Source organism: Struthio camelus, chromosome 9 (genome assembly GCF_040807025.1).
Source record: "Struthio camelus isolate bStrCam1 chromosome 9, bStrCam1.hap1, whole genome shotgun sequence".
Taxonomy (NCBI): Eukaryota; Metazoa; Chordata; class Aves; order Struthioniformes; family Struthionidae; genus Struthio; species Struthio camelus.
The window spans coordinates 18,503,526-18,522,326 of NC_090950.1; the positions used below are offsets into that span (position 1 = coordinate 18,503,526).

The 18,801-nt window shown below is 37.1% G+C and overlaps 1 protein-coding gene across 10 annotated transcripts in view; it reads left to right on the plus strand.

Moving 5' to 3' along the window:
- Positions 1-18,801, plus strand: part of ATP13A3 (ATPase 13A3) — a 66,501-nt gene that overhangs the window by 20,228 nt on the left and 27,472 nt on the right. For all 10 annotated transcript variants that reach the window (XM_068953944.1, XM_068953946.1, XM_068953943.1 and 7 more), the window contains 9 exons: positions 5,249-5,342; positions 7,302-7,475; positions 8,271-8,441; positions 8,767-8,837; positions 12,796-12,876; positions 14,969-15,038; positions 15,912-16,046; positions 16,958-17,030; positions 17,772-17,903. In XM_068953944.1, the coding sequence (XP_068810045.1) occupies positions 5,249-5,342; positions 7,302-7,475; positions 8,271-8,441; positions 8,767-8,837; positions 12,796-12,876; positions 14,969-15,038; positions 15,912-16,046; positions 16,958-17,030; positions 17,772-17,903 (1,001 nt within the window). The remainder of the gene's footprint in view (positions 1-5,248; positions 5,343-7,301; positions 7,476-8,270; positions 8,442-8,766; positions 8,838-12,795; positions 12,877-14,968; positions 15,039-15,911; positions 16,047-16,957; positions 17,031-17,771; positions 17,904-18,801) is intronic.

Here is an 18,801-nt window from a genome sequence, read left to right on the forward strand (position 1 = left end):
ACTGGAAGAATGAACTGGCAACTATGCAGGCTGAAACTGAATTAGTATTTTAAGGATTACAGACGGGACACGTTTTGAGGAGAACAGGGCATGTTGTCTTTGCTTCCTCCCAGATAATACCTAGAGTGTAAAATTTAAATTGAAATATTTTAATTACGCCAACTATTAGAAAACTCACCTCAGATAAACTAGTAGTACTTACAGATTGCGATTTGCAGAACTCTTTAGACATACTGATTATTTAAGACTCTAGTAGCTCAACATTTTCCTAAATAACTATGCCATGAATTTACTTGCACCATTTGTTCTATTGATACAGATGCTTATTGCCAGTAAATATTTTGGTGAAACTGCTGAGCACCCTGGTGGTTTAGTCAGGATAGATCAAGAAATAGCTACTAGTGTAGTAATTCAGAACAAGGTGCAACTCTTTCTTCACTATTTATGTGCTTTCTTCACAGCAATGCATGTAACTTTGTAGGTCTGTGCAATGGTATAATTTTTCCTGTGATGTAATTTGTGATTTACATTATCTCTAAAGCATGACTGACTTAGATCTGAAACTGCAGGTGCTGTCTCAGCCTCAGTTTCATTTTCATGAGGACCAAGGCAAATAGCAAATTCAGTTTAACTTAATTTTGACATACTACTTCAAAGCTGCGGAGTTACTGCTTAAGCTTATGATTCAAACATATTCTCTGGAAAGTATTTCAAAAGTAGAGACTATTTAGCTGATTTCTATTCTGTTTGTTATTTTATACTTATCTTTTGCTATTCTAAAAGTGTGAGTAACTTCATTCTTTTAATCTCGGTGGTGAGCAGCAGTTCTTTTGCACCAGCTTTTTGAGATACTTCCTAGTCTTCTGACACTGGAGTATGCTTAGATAATACAATAGTAGCTCAGTGAACAAAAATTACGTAAGCATAAAAGTGGTGGAGGACCGTAACTTTCACTGTTTGCATTGGATATGGCCTCTGTCTTTAAAAGGGAGAAAAAATAATGCTTCTATTGCTATTATTTTAAATGTAGAGAGGAAGAAAGGCATTGTGGAGATAGACCAGGAAGAAGACTTGAAGTGAATTGTGAAATCTTTATTTCTGGAGCTGTGGAAAAAAGTGCTGCTCAGCTGCAACTCTAGATTGATGTGGAGTGCATGGAGACTGAAAACCTCGTTCTCTGCAGGGGTCTGTTTGCTTTGGGTGGGCTCAGGGAGCTGCTCTCTGTAGAAGGCTGATTTCTCCCGCACAACATAGCTGTGACTAGAGCTCTTACCCAAAATATGGGAAAAAGGGGTTCAGTTTGCTCTGCTTGCCAAAGAAATGAAAACAAAAAAAAAAATTAAAGAGAACACTGATTCTGTTTGTGGTCTCACACCCTTCTTACTGAAGTTGGTCGTTATTAGGAATATTAGGATTTATTTTTGGAGCCAAGAGGTAGAGAAAAGATTAAGTTGGACCTCTTTAGCTATTTGCTCCAGGGAATTCGTCCCTGAGAGAGGTTGTTTGGCAGCCTCTGCATCAGAGGCACTTTATATTTGAATGTGGCTAAGTCCAAGTTGCCTCTTGTAAGTGGGTCTCAATCCCACTTTGAGTAGCAGTAAGTTGTAGTTTGAAAACTCCCAGGCTTGTATTTAAATACTTAAGTATTTATTTAAATCATTAACAGTTTTAACTTCCCATCATGTTAAGGAAAGAAGGAAGTAAAGATTGAATACCGATTGCTAGTCCTTTCTGAATTGGTGAGGCACTACCACTTCTTCTGTCAGTCTGACCCAGCAACCTGAAGTCACACAAAGGAGGTAGCTCTGTGACACCTGTGGTGGTATTGTTCAACCATAAAACTTTCAATAGAGCAGTGAGAAACAAACCCGAAGCAGTTATGCATTTGAGTTCTTGATGGGCTTGGATTGACAACGTGCCGAAAAAAGTAGGATCTGAGGAGGAGTACTGTTCTTTGCTGAATTGCGGTTTTCATGGTCCATCAACTAAGGAGAAGATCTCTAATGATCTCTGAGGTTAGAGTTTTGAATTTGAGAATTTGAACTTAATGTGGAAGACTAAGGCAGTATAAGAAACATGAAGATTGTGCATATTGGTTGAATGTTACTCAGTGAATGAGCCTGTATCAGATAATGCAGACAGAGCTAATAACGTGAGTCAGAGATGGTCTTTCCAGTGTTCCTCATGTATTCCCTGTGTGATTCTACCCAGCCCTTCAAAGAGCCCGCCAAGTCACGAGAGTTGTGACTGGTGGTCTAAGTGCTGAGGTTCCCCTCTCTGCTTCTTCACACTGACAACTGATGCTCCTTTCTAGCGGAGAAACTGCTCCAAATGAAAGCAACTGTGTTCCTCTTTCGTGTAGCCCTGATGCTCCATAAGGTGTCTGTTTTGACATACTGGCTCTACCATTGCTAATTGCATTTATTTTCCTGCCTCGTGCTTTCCTGTATCAAGTATGGCTATAGCTAGATATAGTGATCAAGAGCTGAGTTCTCTGTGCAGGAATTGTTTTCGATATTGCAGTACATAACACAGAAATGCATATTTGTTGAAGAGCAAAGTAGTTTATGTGCAAAAAATGTAGTACCTCTCTTGTAGAGCTGTGAACTCTGTTAGAATTGTGTTTCAGTCAGTACATAAAGCTTTCCCAGTTATGCGACTTTTAAAAAATGGGATTTGTACTGTGTGCATAAACTTTTTTTTGACTTTGTTAGTTCAAGGATTGGCCTCATGAGCTTTCTTAGCAACCCTGCATGGATTTAGGACAGATATTTTAAACTGGTTTCCATATAAATTTTTTTCACTCAGATAAAAAGCTCTCTAGTAAAGATAAGTGGCAGTTTAAGCAAAAATGCTTTTTTAGAACTTACATGACGTGTATAATAGTTAAGGACATGTTAGTAGTGTACATCTTTTGTTTAATTCCCCAGTTAATTAACAATGAGAAAAGTATTCCTAGTTCAGTATTGGGTAGTAATGACAAAAATCCCGTTTAACAATGCAATGAGAGAGTGAGCTGGTGTTTCTGTCAAAGGAGACAGTTTTAGCAGATTAGCTTCCTTTTGATACAGAACAAAATAGAAATTGTATTAAGCACTCAATTTATGAAATGCTTTTTCACCTGTAACTGAGGCCTTTATGTTTTGATTCAGTTCTTAATTTTGTGAGCAGGCATTTCTTCTGTTGGGACCTTATTCAGTACTAGGAATAGATTTCTTGGAAGATCCAGATGTATATGGCAAAAAGCATCTTTTCTGTTGGATTCCTGCTTCATTTGTTTGGGGTATTGAGAAGGGAGTTAATAGCTTGCGGAAACCATGCAAAGGGGCAATGATGGTTATGTTTGACTGTGGGAGTTGAGAGAAAAGACCTGCTGAATATAAGTGTACAGAATCAGGGCCTTATTTTTAGAGTGCCTGACTTGAGATCTGGTGAGTAGATTTGTGAAAATAATGAGGACTTGATGACAAAAAAGTCCTTGGTGACAGTTGTGCTTTAATCATAATGGTACGTAATGCTAAGTATTTTGAATAGTTGCATTCAAGTCTTCACTGGGCAGCTAAGGTGAAGCTACGTGGATGGCTTTCACTGTAACTTTTTTGTGACAGCTTCTCACCTGAAAAATAGGTGTTACTACAGCCTTTTTACTAGTTGTGCTGTGAATGTGACTCCTTAATATTTGAAGAGCACTTAAAAACTATGTTAATAAGTGCTATATATGCACGCATGTAATAGTGTATGTGCAGTAAATCAAAGCAAGGGCCACTCATGTCAATGCAGCATATGATATTGAATCCCTGCTTTGGTAAGTAACACTGGCTGTTTTGTGTTTTGACTGTGACAGGTGATCCAGTGGAAATATGACGCAGATTCATTCATTAGAAACCATACCTAATTAATATGTGAAAGGGTGCCCAAGTGAAGGTTAGATGAAGCTTTACTTTCCAAAACGTAGCTGTTTGATTTGGCGTTTTTTTTTAACCTGTTTATGTGACATTGGCAAAACTGATGAGCCTTTTAGTACGGTGTACCTTTTGTTTATAGTTTTTTAATTGGAATAGGGATGTGTTTGTCTGACATCTGCACACTTTTTCCTGCTCTTCTGTATTCTTGAAATTCTTGTGATCGTAATCTATTCCTCCAAGCACCCGTCAGGATTTGTGAGGGATGTCTTGTAAGAAAGGAACCCACAAACACAAATTGAATAGTAAAAGAATGGGAAAGAAGGGAAAAGATTGTAGTTGACCATTGAGTGTGTCTTAATTTAGAAATATCAAACTAGGTAGATGAAGACCATGTGATATTTCTAGTGTTATCTTTATTTTCCTCTTCTTGTAACATACACTTATTTTTCTCCTAAGGTGAGACGTGCGTATCTCTGGGTGTACAATGCCTTTCCTTCTGGAGAAAATAGCTTCTAATAGCATCTGATTGGAACTATTACAGTATGAAATGATAGGAATGTGTGATCTTCACCTGTGTTTTTAAAACAAGTTTAGTTTGCATTCCATCATGAAATTTGTAGAATGCAAAAAAACTCTTTGCTGGCCACATGTAGAACATAACCAAGTTAGATTGGTACAAGCTCCTCTCTTCCCTTCTTCAAAGTGTACTGTTTCTGCAATATGTTTCACTTTTATTCACCCCATGTTCCAGCTTAATACTTTTAACGTGAGCTCTTTGGGTTGTTGCTACTGGAAACTAGTATGCTCCAAACTATGATCTATAAATATTCATCTTGTAAAGAAATGTCATCTGCCTTTCTGGCCAGAGTAGTGAACTTTTACAAGTCTAAGTTTGTTCCTTGCTCTCCTTGATCTCCTGTGAGACAAAGCAAATCACTTTGTCTGAAATCAAATCACTTTGTTTGAAATCTGCATAACCTCCAAACAAATACAAACAAACAAACAGAAATCTACGGGTTTCTCGGGAGTTTGCAGAACTAGTTCCTAACTGTAAAAGATGTATTCAGCCATGGCAAAATGGCTATTTGTTAAAGCTAGTTAAAATTAGACTTGAAATTGGATAATGAAAAACATATTTTTAATTTGTGTTGTTTTCTGAGAGGGGAACTTTGACCAACAGGACACTTTGTCTATTTGGGACGCTTGCTGAGGTTTCAGGAAGGCTAATAAGTTGTCAGTACATTTTGTGTATGCGCTCACTAAAAAAAGGGAAAGGAAACCTGTAAGACTTAGGTATAAAAATCAATAACACTGCTTCGCTTTTTAATTGTTTGTTGTTAAAGGTCTTCCATATCTCAAGTTGAGAAGTTCCGTATCACACTAAACATGGAGAAAGAAGAAAAGAAGTTTGTCAATAAAGCAGAGGAGGATGAGATGGTAATTAATTGTATTGTCTAATTTCATATAGTAAAGAGACAAAAAGAACATGCTTTTTATTTACTTTCTTCCTAGATGAGGCATATTACCTCAGGAGGTGGACTATCTCAATTTAAAATAGTTCAGCAGTTTTATGAAATTATCCTTGATAATCTTTTTTTTTTTTTTTTCTGGTATTATGGAATCTAGTACTAGGAAAGGGAACTTTTTTTGAAAGCCTTGGCAGAGATGCTGGGTTGGCTGCATTTTTAAGGCCAGCAATCCAAGAGATATCAGGCGTTGGTACTTGAAAGCATTGTTTAAAGGCGAATGTCAGTGAAACACAGTCTTTCTGCAAATCCTAGAGCTTTTTTCCTGTGGCTGAACCAGGCTATCTCTGTAATTTGACTGTATTCTGTGCGTGCTCTTGGTGAGTTTGTACAGATAGGATTCCCCATTCCATAAAGCATGGAGAGCACTTTTATAGCTGTTTGGTGGCATTGCCATAGCAAGCTTTAATGCTGTCTCTTATTGTTTATTCTGGAAGTCACAGGAGTTAGCTTTGAGAGGAAACCAATGGCAGCTGATGTTTAAATTTCTAGACCATTTTAGAGACAGCAGAGGATATATGGAATATTTTGGCATTTTTCTTTTGGGAAAGAACAAACTCCTGTGAATTGAATTCCTTGCCCTTCTTACACACTCCTAGGAAAAATTGCTCTTTATTAGACCAGCTGTAAGATAGAGAGTAGGCAAATAAGCCCTACAGCAAAAAACAAAACTGAGCTACTTAAGGTCCAGTCACGAAAATAAATGCTTTTCGGAGAAACTAATTTTATGTTGCTTGAGAAGAAGCATTAGCCTCTCCTCCTTTCTTTCACCTCTCCTTTTTTAGTGGAAATAAATAAATGCGTTCTCCAGTGTTTTGGGGGTAAAAGTGGGAGAATGGGTTTTGTCGCTTCTTTTTATCAGCTGAGAAGGCTACAAAACAAATTTAAAACCTGTTTTAATAAAGTTATTTAAATGATTTCTAGTAGCGTTTAATTAAAACTACAGCAAATTTTGGAAAAAGTCAGTGTTAATATGGATGATACAGGTGGGACTCAATGGGAAACTTTGCTGTCCTTTTGGAGCAGGAACTATAATCTAATGATGTACTATGAAACTCAGGGATGTAACACAGCATCTAGTAAGGCATTGAATTATTTTCCGTTCCTGTTCCTGGCTGTCATCAGGTTAAGTTGGTGCTTGTCTTTGACCAAGGTGCACCTGATACTTGATGGGTTTTTTGATGGAGGAAGAGGATTTTTCCATCTGGCAAGTTACATAACCTTTGGAGTCCCTTGGTGTTTCATATTATCATTTCTTGTTAAACGGCGGGCAAAATAATTTGGTGGTTCTAGTAAAACACTTAAACGTGCTTGCTTAGAAAGTACTTTGAAAATCTGCTAGCACCAGTAATTCAAAACTATGTATGCTGGCCAATCAAATGCTGATATGTTAAAATCAACACGTGGCAAAGTGAAATATGCTTTTGTTCTTAAATCCCGAGCTGGGTTGTGCTGTCTGTTGCTCATGGGCATGGACAACAATTTGGTCCTTTACTGAGAGTTTAGGGCAGGTTATAGTACAATCTGAGTCCTTAAGGAGCAATTGAGAAGAGAGACAGGTCCTATAATGAAGTATTTTAAATGACTGTGCATGCTCTGCCTTTGTGTGAGTTACACTAATGTAACTTTGTACTTCTGACTGAGCAAAGCAGCCTTTTTTTTTTTCTTGCCACCTCCCCCCCCCCCCCACCAAATGGAGTAATTTTTGAATCTTACCTTCTTTCTGTCTCCCCCCCCACCCCCAAAGGAGGAGAAAATGGCTTTGGAATTTGATTCCTTTTGCCTACCACACTCTAAAAAAGCTAATGCTGACTTCCAAGCCGGAGCAATCAAGAGGATCATTGTTACATGTTTCTCTCTTTCCATACAGGAGATTTATGGTTATGATCTGTGCCGTTGGAAGCTGGTGCTAGTTACTGTGGGAGTGATCTGTTCTGGTGGCTTTCTTCTCCTCCTCCTCTACTGGATGCCTAAATGGCGTGTGAAAGCAACATGCAAAAGGACTATGCTTAAAGACTGTGAAGTGGTTCTGCTGAGGACAACTGTAAGTCTATATATAGGAGAAAACATTTTTGCAAGTCAGTTATTTCACATCCCTCTTGCTGCTTGATAAAATACACAATTTCTTGCCTGCCAAGGAGATTGATTTTGCTATATGGCATTGCGGAATTGTGCTGCTCGGTATTGTATATAGCTTTGCTGCCCATGTGAGAAGGTTGGCAGCTGTATACAGAGGACAAGATGTAAAGAAAAGGTCTTTGCTTTCACTTTTTTAGGATAAAATAAAAGACTGGCATATCATCGTGAGTTATAAAACAGATACCTTGTTCACATAACTTAATACTTGGTGGTTCTCAGGTTTCTTCCTCAGATCCTTCTTGTCAGCAGACATAAAAGCTTAAACTTGTTGAGTTAATGTGAAACTGTGAATGCAAGTGTGGCTTGCTCTCAGATGATATTCTTCCTACACAATTGCTGTATGCGATCACTGGTTATGATCTTATATTCAGTCCTCAAATTATTTGGGGTGGCAGAGTGGGTGCAGCTGAACCATAGTTCATGCTATAGAACAAATACGGTGTTTTGCAAAGGCCTGAGGATTTCCAAGTTATTTACCAAGGTTCACTGCTTTAAAATCTTTTAGTACAAAAAAAGCTCTTATAATTGTGGAAAAAAAATGTATTCTTAGGGTAACCAGTACTAATTTGGCCTATCATCTACAGGTGGGTATAGGCTCTGCTAGTCTGTTGTCTGTTGCGGACATGTTGCTAGAGCTACTGTAGTAGATCACTAGTTAAACTTTGTTTTAACAACTCATGTTTTTCTTCCTTTTTTAAAGGATGAATTCAAGATATGGTTTTGTGCAAAGGTTCGCATTATGCCTTCTTTGGGAACCAATCCTTTACAGAGTCCTAAACCTATAGTACACAAGGTTTCAAATGGCCATGCTGTTCACATCTGTGAAACTTCTGCAGAAGAGAATAAAAATGATTTGAAAAAATATTTACCCGTAAGTAAACATGCAGTATCGCACCCGCTAACTCTCAAAGCATCTGCAAGTAGTATCTAGTATGAACACGCACAGCGTAGTACGTGTGACTTAGTTTGACTAAAAGGCTAACTGATTCTTTGAGTGGAGCACAAATCTTTTGCTCAATAGCTCGTCTTTCAGAAAATTGTGAAATGCTTGAAAGGTTCTTTTGAAAGTAAGCTATCTAGTTTTCTTGTCAGTGTATTTTTTTCTATTCACTTTCTATCACTGTTCAAAATCTCGTAAGTCAGAAGAGAGGTTTTAAGCAGTACCAGTTTAATATCTGTATCTGTTTCCCTTGCAGATTCGTTATTTCACACATCACAGCGTGAAATATGTCTGGAATGATTCAGCTCAAAGTTTTGATATTGTACGGTAAGGATACTCTTTTCCTCTTGCATTACACTTCAAACTGTGTTTTTGGAAATATAACATGCCTAAAACAATTGTGAAAATGGTATCTTATTCTGACCGGTCATTCTTGCTCATTGAATCTTTCTCTGAACCATTGTGAGAGCAGGGAGATTTAACTCAGTGTAACTTTTAGAAAGACCTTTGGTTAATCTACCTTTACTGAGTGTGACTTATATAGGATGACAAGCTTCATGCCACTACAGGCTTATGTCTGGTTTTGGTGTGTTAAATAACATAATCGTAGTATCTGTTGGTAGCTGGCAGTTCTCCTCTTATAAACTCTCAAAAATGTTCTTTCTAATGAAATCACTTATGCCTCTTACATTGCTGCTGAGCCGGACCCTGAAGGAGTATCTCAGAAGAAGGGAATTCACTAAGTACCTAGTTGCACAAATTTGTGTAGGTGTTGCTGCTACATTTAATCCAGATGAGTTGAAATTGATCCCTCTTCAGTAACAAAATAATGCAGGGAAAGGTTTCTCACCTTGATGGAAAATGGCTTTTAGTGTGCAGTACTGGTTGTACTCATCGAATGCCATGAGCAGTATTATTTCTCTTATCCAGCAATGATGTATGTGGCATCAAGGTTGAAATTCTCTTTTCTGATGCTACTGATTAAGGCCTTCCTATAGTACTAAGAAAATGCAAAGCCAAGCCTCTCCATTTTTGACAACTGCTTATTAAAATGGGAAGTTTAGATCAAGAATATAACCTCTCTCTTAACTTAAATCAATGTTCACTGCATTGAACCATCAAGGGTAAGTGTAAGTCCAAGCACTAAGTATAGAATAAAATCAGTGATGTGACAGAAGGAAAAAATAACCAAACTTCCATTGAGAAGAAAGTCCAGCCTGCAAATGTTTCTTGCTTTTCAAAAAAAGTATATGCAGTAGTATGAAAAAATTATCAGTAATTTAAACAAAATAAACGCTCATAATGCAAGCAGTTACAAAACAGAAAACCCTTCCTGTGGAAGGGTGGAAATGTCTCAGTTCATCTGTAAATAATTGAAAGCCTTGTATGCATTTTTAATGTTAAGCCTCCCATGAATTAGAGGAGTGCAGGTAGTGATGGTTGTCATTTTGCATTACAGTCTTGCTGCCATGCTTTTAGCACTGCTAACTTTAAACTGTTCAAATGAAGTATTTCCAGCAGAAGAGTTTTAAAAATGTAAAGAAAAACTACCCTTTTTTTGCTAAGAACTGTTATAGGGGGAATTCATATGAATCCATGTACTTAATGCTAAGGAACAAATTTTTTTTTTTTTTTCCAAAAGCAATGGCTTGAAATTTGGCATCTGTTGGTGTTTGAGTGCCTTTTGATGTTATTGTGATAACTCAGCCAAGTTGTAAGCCCTTGAAAAATCTCAAATATGCCTGTGAAGTTATGTGAGCATGTAGCCTATTGCATTCCTGCTAAAATGCCAAATTTTCACTTGTTTGTGTTAGTAACCATTGAGCCTGACCACTTGTTTAGGCAGGTACTGTAGCTGAATTGGAGGCCAGTTATTTAGCAGACGGATAATAAAGAGGCGAAATGGCCGTGTCTGAGACATACCTGATACTGGGTCAGTTCCAAGTCGCTCTTCTGCAAAGTCCCATAAAAGTGAAAGTTTGTTACTTTTCTCTAAAGTGAATTAGAGGCGTCCATGTAGTAAAGTATTAGATATCATCTGGGAAATAATAGCTGAACTTATGAATGGTAAGTATTCTGGGGGGAAAAAAAAGTCATGAAAGCTTTCAAACTGGATGCGTCCATTGAGATACATTTTCCTTAACCTGTTCCTCGATTCTTTGTGGAAAATACAAATTGATACTACTTTATCTAACATGGTTGTGAAAATCACGTTGATATTTTTAAAGAGATGGGATAGGCTTTGTAGTGAAATGCACAAGGAAAAAGGTGCAGCTGTGGTTGTGGCATGAGCACAATGCTGCATGATGAAGATAATTTCTAAGTTCGCTTTGTGCAGTGAATTATGCAAGTATCCAAATGACAAAATAGTTTGATAACATAATTGAAGACTTATCACAATACAAAAGGGAAGCAAATTAAGTTTTTCTGGGCAACTGTTTCAGTTATGAGAGCTTGAGTTTCATGATCATTGTTCTTTTTATAATATTTCAACATTAACACCACTGTTTTAAACACAGGAAATGTGAGTGTAATTGTTCTTAAAATTAAATCTAGCTTGCTTATATAGCCAAAAAGGATGCAACTTTGACCCTGAGTGTCTGTTTTATTTTAACTTGCATCAACTGAATCAGAGTAAGCTGATAAGCACTTTATGTAATAAATCATGTGCACACAGGGATTTTCAGAAATGCGGTGGAAATTCAGTACTATAATACCTATATGGAAGGTTGCTAATTCCTCTCATTGTGAACTGAAAATTAAAATTTTTTCCTTTGTAGGTGAAAGTTAGAGAGCTTCTGGAAAACCACTACTACAATAGAAAGTGAATAGAATAGAAGGCAGCTCTGGGACTGTATCAGATAGTGAGAAGGAGAAGGGGGGGGATAAGGCCTATGCTGAGAACTACAGCTAGGGACTGCTGTCTGATGTAACACAGACAACTCATCTTGCTAAAAGCTTTGCGTTAGCATGAGTATTGCACAGGTATGTGTATTTGCACGTCAAGCATTCACTTTTAGGAGCTCTCCTTAAACTTACTGTTAGTTTCCTTTTAGGCAGGGGAAAAAAGAAAATTGAATCATCAGTTGAGATAGAATGGGAGGAAAGGCACTGTTGAATAACAAGAGAAAGTTTTATATTTATTGATTTAAAAGCATGATTTTACAATACTTGAAATATATTTAGGGAAACCTTGCATTAAAAAAACCCCTGTGGCTAGATCCCAATTTCTGCTGCTTGAAATTTTCACGTTCTGTTTTTATATGCTTCTAGCAGAGGTTGACAGGAACATGATTCTAGCTTTTGCAGTAGTGAGGATGTCCAGCTCTTTCCCCATGAATGCACGTTCTCGTGAGTGCAAATAGCTTTTACTATGCACAGTAAATGATTTTTCTTCACTGGGACAACTCCAAATCCTTTTCAGTAGATAACAAATATCCAGTATAAAAAGGTTTGTGTGGAGTAGTACTAGTTCTGTTATATCTGTAAAAGCCTTTTGGAAGGTGATGGAGAATTCTTGTGCAACCACGCTACTCGAGTCAGAAAATACCTGGACGTTGGCCATGTCTAATTTAGTGAGTTTGGTAGCTGAAATGATCCCATATCTGCAGAACACAATAATATATATTTCAAGTGCACTCTCTTATCTGTAGTTCTTCTAACTTATAGCATGTGCTGTCATAGCATCTATAAGTTATTATTAGGATGCTAGCCTTCCAGTGCTGAGAAAGTACGTGGAATGCAGACCGTACCTTACCTGCTTATGAATCAAGTTTTAATAGTAAGATGCTACCAAATAGCTTCAGTATAGAGCTATTTGATAAATTGATTCTTAGTGCTTCACAAATGCTTCCAGTACTTGTTAGAGGCAAATGAAACAAATAATTTGGAATATTAATCCCTATTGATTTCATACAATGTTATGTAAAACTTGTTTGCTTTTTCTTTTTAGCCTTGAATGCCAGTTATGCTAGAATTTTACTTCATTTCTGAAATTTATTTGCATTGTGGTTGAAATAAAAATAAAAGATGAGCGTCCTACAGAGTAAGACAATGAGAAGACTGCTTTTAATGTCTCCCTGATATCTACAATTATGTGACAAAAACAGTGTGTTTAAAAAAAAAAAAAAAAGACAATAATCAATAGACTGACTCTGTTCTTTCATAAAACAACATAAAAATGTTAGGCCTTTGTCACGAGTTAAGTTATTGAATACTTCATTTTACGTTCCAGGTTTCTTAAATAACTCATCGTTTTGTTGTTTTGTTTTTGTTTTTTTTTTAGAGGACTGGATGAATCTACATTCTGTTCTTCAATTCATAACGAACACAGCGCAGGACTGACAAAGGCGATGCATGATTACAGGTAATGTTACAGTATTTGAGGAGAAATTGTTTTTATGCTATTATCTGTGTTCATAAAATTTTACCAAAAGTGGAAGAATATTAAGAGTAATTAAACTGTTAAGCTGTTTAACTTTCCTTAGAAAAACCTGTCAGTAGGTAGGCCTGCCTTGGAAGCTAAACCAAAACTAAAAAAAATGGAAGAAATGCAAAAGATTTTTTTTTTCCTTGTATATGTTGGATAGGAGCCAGCCTCTGAAATTGTGTTGGGTTACTTTTCTCATGATGCTACTACACTGAACAAGGGAATTAGAACTGTTATTTGAAACTAATAGTAGAATGCATCTATGACATTTTATTTTACTGTGCTTCTTAAAATAAAACTTTGAAATAAAATGTGTACAAAAATAGGAGTTATTTGCTGCTGTCCTCAACATTGGCAGGCATTCAGTGAAATTTGGCAGCAGACATAAAACAGAATTAGGTGTTTTTCCACATAACTTGTCTTTAAGTGGTAGAAACCGTTGCGACAACAAATTGTCATTGTTGAAAAGTGCGTATGGTTTCAAAGGCAAATAGACTGATTCACAGTAGAAAAGTCCATCAAGGACTGTTTACATGGAAAGATCGCATTTGTCTCTGGCTGTAGGGAGTTGAAGGCTTGAAGGGAATGGCAGAGGAGGTCACTGCTGTCTCTGGCTAGAGGAGGTCACTGCTGTCTCTGGCTAGAGGAGGTCACTGCTGTCTCTGGCTAGAGGAGGTCACTGCTGTCTCTGGCTAGAGGAGGTCACTGCTGTCTCTGGCTAGAGGAGGTCACTGCTGTCTCTGGCTAGAGGAGGTCACTGCTGTCTCTGGCTAGAGGAGGTCACTGCTGTCTCGTGCTATGCTTTGAATCACTGGCTAGTAGTCACTATGACAGAGGGGGTTGTGTGCTTAGACAGGTAATTAAAAAAAAAAAAAAGATGCAACTAAGCAGCAAAACTGGGCTAAGCTTAAACTCATTTCTTATTTTGAGAAGATAAGGCTAAAACTTCCCAGCTTGCTGGATTTTGGTTTCATTCTGAAAGCTTAGCTGCAGAGGAGTGTTCCATAGCTTGTATGGATCTGTCTGTGGTTGGCTGGAGCTAAATGTCACCCACTTTTTAAAAATTCTGATTGACAAGAAATAACTGAAATTGATTCTTTTTTTTTTTTTTTTAAATTATTAACATGCTATTTTTAGCTTACTATGTGACCATTCCTGTCGAGGAACAAAGCTGAAGTACATAGAGCACTTAGTCTGAGAAACACCTTTCACATGTGGCTTTAGTGCTACATAGTGTAGGGATTTCTTGTTTCTCAAATATGAACTGCAGGCTGCAATATTTATTGTAAAAATGTAAATATGTCCTTAATTATTGCCGTTCTAACTTACTATCACGTTACTAAGAATAATTGGGTTTCTGTTGCGTTCCTAGCAGTTTTTTGCAAATGAGATGTTATTAGAATTTAGAAACTGGAAGCCCCTGCTTCCTCTTCATTCCATTTTTATGACAATTTCTGGCTCTTTCTATGAACCCTTAAGAACACCTTTTAGGGATTTGCATCATGTCAATGTCATTTAACCAGCTCAGATCCTATCAGAGGTTAGTAATGTCATTTAACCAGCTCAGATCCTATCAGAGGTTAGTTTCTTGCTCCCTCTTTTGTGAGTTGCCTTTGTTCACGCCAAGAATAAAACATTAAGATACAGAACCATAGAAAAACGTTATCTTGCTCTTTCCGCAGGGTAAGAGTTAACATTTATTTGCGCTGAAGTTAATTAGAGAAACCTATATTGGTTTTTAGAATGACAAATTTAATAACGCAGGAACTATATGCAGTTTATAGGGAAGTCTTATTGTGAAGGAACATGAAAATTAAGTTAGTTTAAATCGAACTTAGAAGCAATTATCTTCATATTGGAGATGTGTAACGTCTCACTAGATAGACTTTTTATTTTGATAGATTCCTTTTGAAACAATAAATGTGATAATTAAGAGTCACATATTAAATGTTTTACACTTTCTCATATTAATGAAAGTGTTTCAGAGTGACTAAGTTTTAAGTGTCTGTCTTGGTCTTTCTTAATGCAGAAAAATATTTTATGGAGTAAATGAAATTGCTGTGAAAGTGCCTTCCATTTTTAAGCTTCTGATTAAGGAGGTAAGATCTTTCTTTCTTTTGAAAAGTATATCATTAAATCATTAAAAGTTACTTTGAGTACAATGACTATTGGACTGATCTTCAGATAGTGATAACTGTGTAGAATGAAGAAACCATTCCCCAGAAAGAAAACCCACCACTGTAAATCGGAGTGATATTGGGCTTTTTTCTGGTCTCTCCACGTTCAAGAGCCCTTAGCTGCAAACTAAGGGTTCAGAGAGTTCAGAGCCTGTTGCCTTAGTAAGGACATCGGAAAACATACCAGAATTCTTTGGGAGGGTATCTTCTTTTTTTTTTTCTTTCCTCCCTTCCCCTTTCTGTCCTTCTGTTGTTCATTTGAAATGTGCAACTGTTACCAGCCCAGGGAGTATACCTTAGAACATATCCATTGCATCAGATGGATTCTTCCATATACTCTGCTTGACCTGTTCTATTTTCCTTGTGCCATATGGATTTGAATAATTGACTCGTTATCCATATCGTACAATAGTACATGGTGCAACCTTTTGAACAAAGAAACCCTTCAACCTGAACTTAGGATGCAAGAACTTGAGATGTCAGTGCATTTATTAATGAGAAATATATAACATCCAAATTAATTTAAGAATCATAACTTCAGTTGCATCGAATCTTATGATTTTGCTTTGAGGTGTAGGGGAAAATGTTAGAGTCTTAAAAGCGTGCACTTATGTGCTGTTTTAGTGAGAGTTGTGCTTTTGAGGAAGATTGAGGAAGTAGTGAAAAAGGAGGAGCAGTTTGGCAAAACAAATTTATGTATAAAGAACTAAAATCCTCCTCTGTGGAGGAGGAAGATGCTGACTGAGATTGCCTATTACCTTTTGGTCTAACTTTAATATTCTGTCACTTTTCTAGGTTCTCAACCCTTTTTACATTTTTCAGTTGTTCAGTGTGATATTGTGGGTCACTGATGAATATCACTACTATGCATTAGCAATTGTGATTATGTCTGTAATATCCATTGTTAGCTCACTCTACACCATTAGAAAGGTAAGTTCAAAGAAAACATATGGATCTTTTCAGCTCTTTATTTACCAGTTTATTTTGATGTGAAATTGGATACAAATCTGAGTTTTTTTTTTTTTTTCTTCAAGAGTATGTATGTAGAATCTTGTTACTTGGGTTCTCCCTCTCCAAGTTGAAAGAATTTGAATCCAGAGCTCTGTTTGGGACCCATCTCTGCTGACTTTCTGTGCTGCTGAGCCAGCAGGTTTGCCTGCCTCCTCACAGAAAAGCCACCTCACTTAAATAAAACTCGGGAGCAGAAATTTATGTGCCAAGTTGTATTGACAGTTGGGATTTCATCGTACGTTGTTCCCTACTTTTTGAAAAAATAAAACAGAGTTGAGCACCAGCCACACTTGTAGGTTGTTAAATTGGTGATGTGTTTTCTGTCTAGACTTAGGAGCTGTACCTGATGGAAATTAAAGTGGTATTTATTCTTAAACTGTAGGCCCTGAGTTCAAACCAGAAAGATAAATTTAAAAAAGGCTACCTCCAAATCATTAAAAGTAACCCTCTGAACTTTTTTTTAAAACAGCTGTCAAAACTCAATACGAATTCATACAAATCCTGCAGTATTTGTATATGTGAATTAATTAATGAGCAAACATTTTTATAAAATTGTGTGGCCGCGTGTATATTTGCTCCCAGAATGCTATGTAAGAATAGGAACCTGTACAGGTTGACACACTTGAACTTTATTTGAACGCGAAAGTTTTCTAAGCTGCTTTCAAGAGAAGGTTTAAAGTAATATTTTGTTTTAAAAAGAATCTTAGTAAAGAATTTCATATATATGTGTGTGCGTGCGTATGTATATATTTTGTGTGTGATATAGAGTTAGAATGTGTATGTAGAAGCTATACTTTCAAATAATGAACTCCTTTTCTCTCCTTTTGCAGCAATATGTTATGTTACATGATATGGTAGCAGCTCACAGCATTGTCAGAGTTTCTGTCTGCAGAGGAAACCAAGGTAAGGTACACAGGCAGTTTGAAACATTAAACTGTTCATTAAGTGGAAGTGTAAAAATTACTACACACCTGTTCTTTCTTTGTTCAGCTTGAAATAACTGTATTTCTTAGCAAATTAGAAAGGAAAAGGAGGAAACCAAAGTAGAATCGAGATAGGATAATAATCTGTTTAGAAATATCCGTCTATATGGTCTTTTAGCCAGTATCAGGTTTGATCTAGATTAGGTGCTTTTCTGTTCGTGTTTCTCATATTTACCCCCCCATGTATGTAGTTGCATTGCAGTTTCTTGAGCTCAAGAAGCACCTGGCTTCCCCCCCCCACTATTACAACTTAGTACCCAGCAGTGACTGCAAGGTGATCTCTGGATTTATGCTCATGTAGATACCACAGTAGCTGAAGATGTTTGAGTTCTCATGCGTGACAAATTGTTTTGTAAAACATGCATTTATGTTGGACCTATGCCTTTATACTGAACTTGAGTTAATTGTGACTGTATTGTGTATAAGCTTGACTCCTTTCATATGTTATGAGAAACTAAATCCTTATGCTTCAGAGAATTTAATCTGGTGGAACTGGGTTACTGTTCATCAATGAATTTCTTGTGTCTTTTAAAGTAATACCACTAATCAAATGGGGCATCATCTTAATTGTCACTGCTTGGATCTTGGCTGTAAAGTTCTATATAGGATTCTGTAGATGATGGCTATTTTCAGGTAAAGTTGTTTGTGTTTTAACACTCAGAAACAGAAGAAATCCTTTCCACCGACCTTGTGCCTGGAGATATCATGTTGATTCCATCTAACGGGACAATTATGCCCTGCGATGCAGTGCTTCTCAGTGGTACTTGCATTGTAAATGAAAGTATGTTAACAGGTAAAGTAAACTCCATAGAGTTTTTGTTTTGTGCATCTGAAAACATTAGTTTATATCTTTGTGCATGCTTTAACGTGCCTCATGCTCTAACAGAAGTGGCTATGTTTATTTTGTTTGAAATATGTATCTTCTTGCAATTACATATTTCTGCTTATCTGCAATTATCTACCTAGTACTGCTTGGCAACTCGAGCGATGAGTGATGTTTCTTGTTGAAAAGCTTTCTTCTTAATGGTTTGTAACATTGCCTTTTGGCCTGATCAGGGCCGAATGAGTTCCACAGTGTGTTTCTTTGGAAAAATTGTGCCTACTTTTAACTGCTTCCAAGAATGAGGGTAGTGAGTAGAATGTCCTACTGTATTTAAAAAGCAGAAGAGATTATCTCAAGTTTGTGCTTGCATACCCTGAAACCAGGGACTGAAGTAGTTGAAGGGTAGCTTCTGTGCATAGGATGGACCTTTTGTTATTCCTAGGAAAAATCTGTTCAAACAGGGCAGCATTTAGAAAGATCGTAGTTTCAATGCTCTGGGTTTGTATTTTGTCAGATTCCATTCTTGGAAGATCCTTGAGCCCCTTGCTGCTGCTAGTAACTTATAAAATTGCTTGCTGCCCTAGCCTTCAGTCACCGAAGGAGCTGAAAATAATTTCCCTAGGCTTTTAGTTATTCTGAGTGATAGGGTGAAGCGTTGCGGCAAGAGAAGGAAGCTTGCCCTGTTCAGTGAGCTGTATTTTGCACCTCTCTGGTATGAGAGTAAAAGGCAGAAAATCTGTTTTGGAGAATAATGAAAGAAGAATAATTAGGATTTGGACAAGGAACCTAGTGAGTCTAGCTCTCTCCTTATAAGTTGTTGGTCACGGCCTTATAACTTGTTGAAGGGAAGACGACTTCTTCGTTAGCT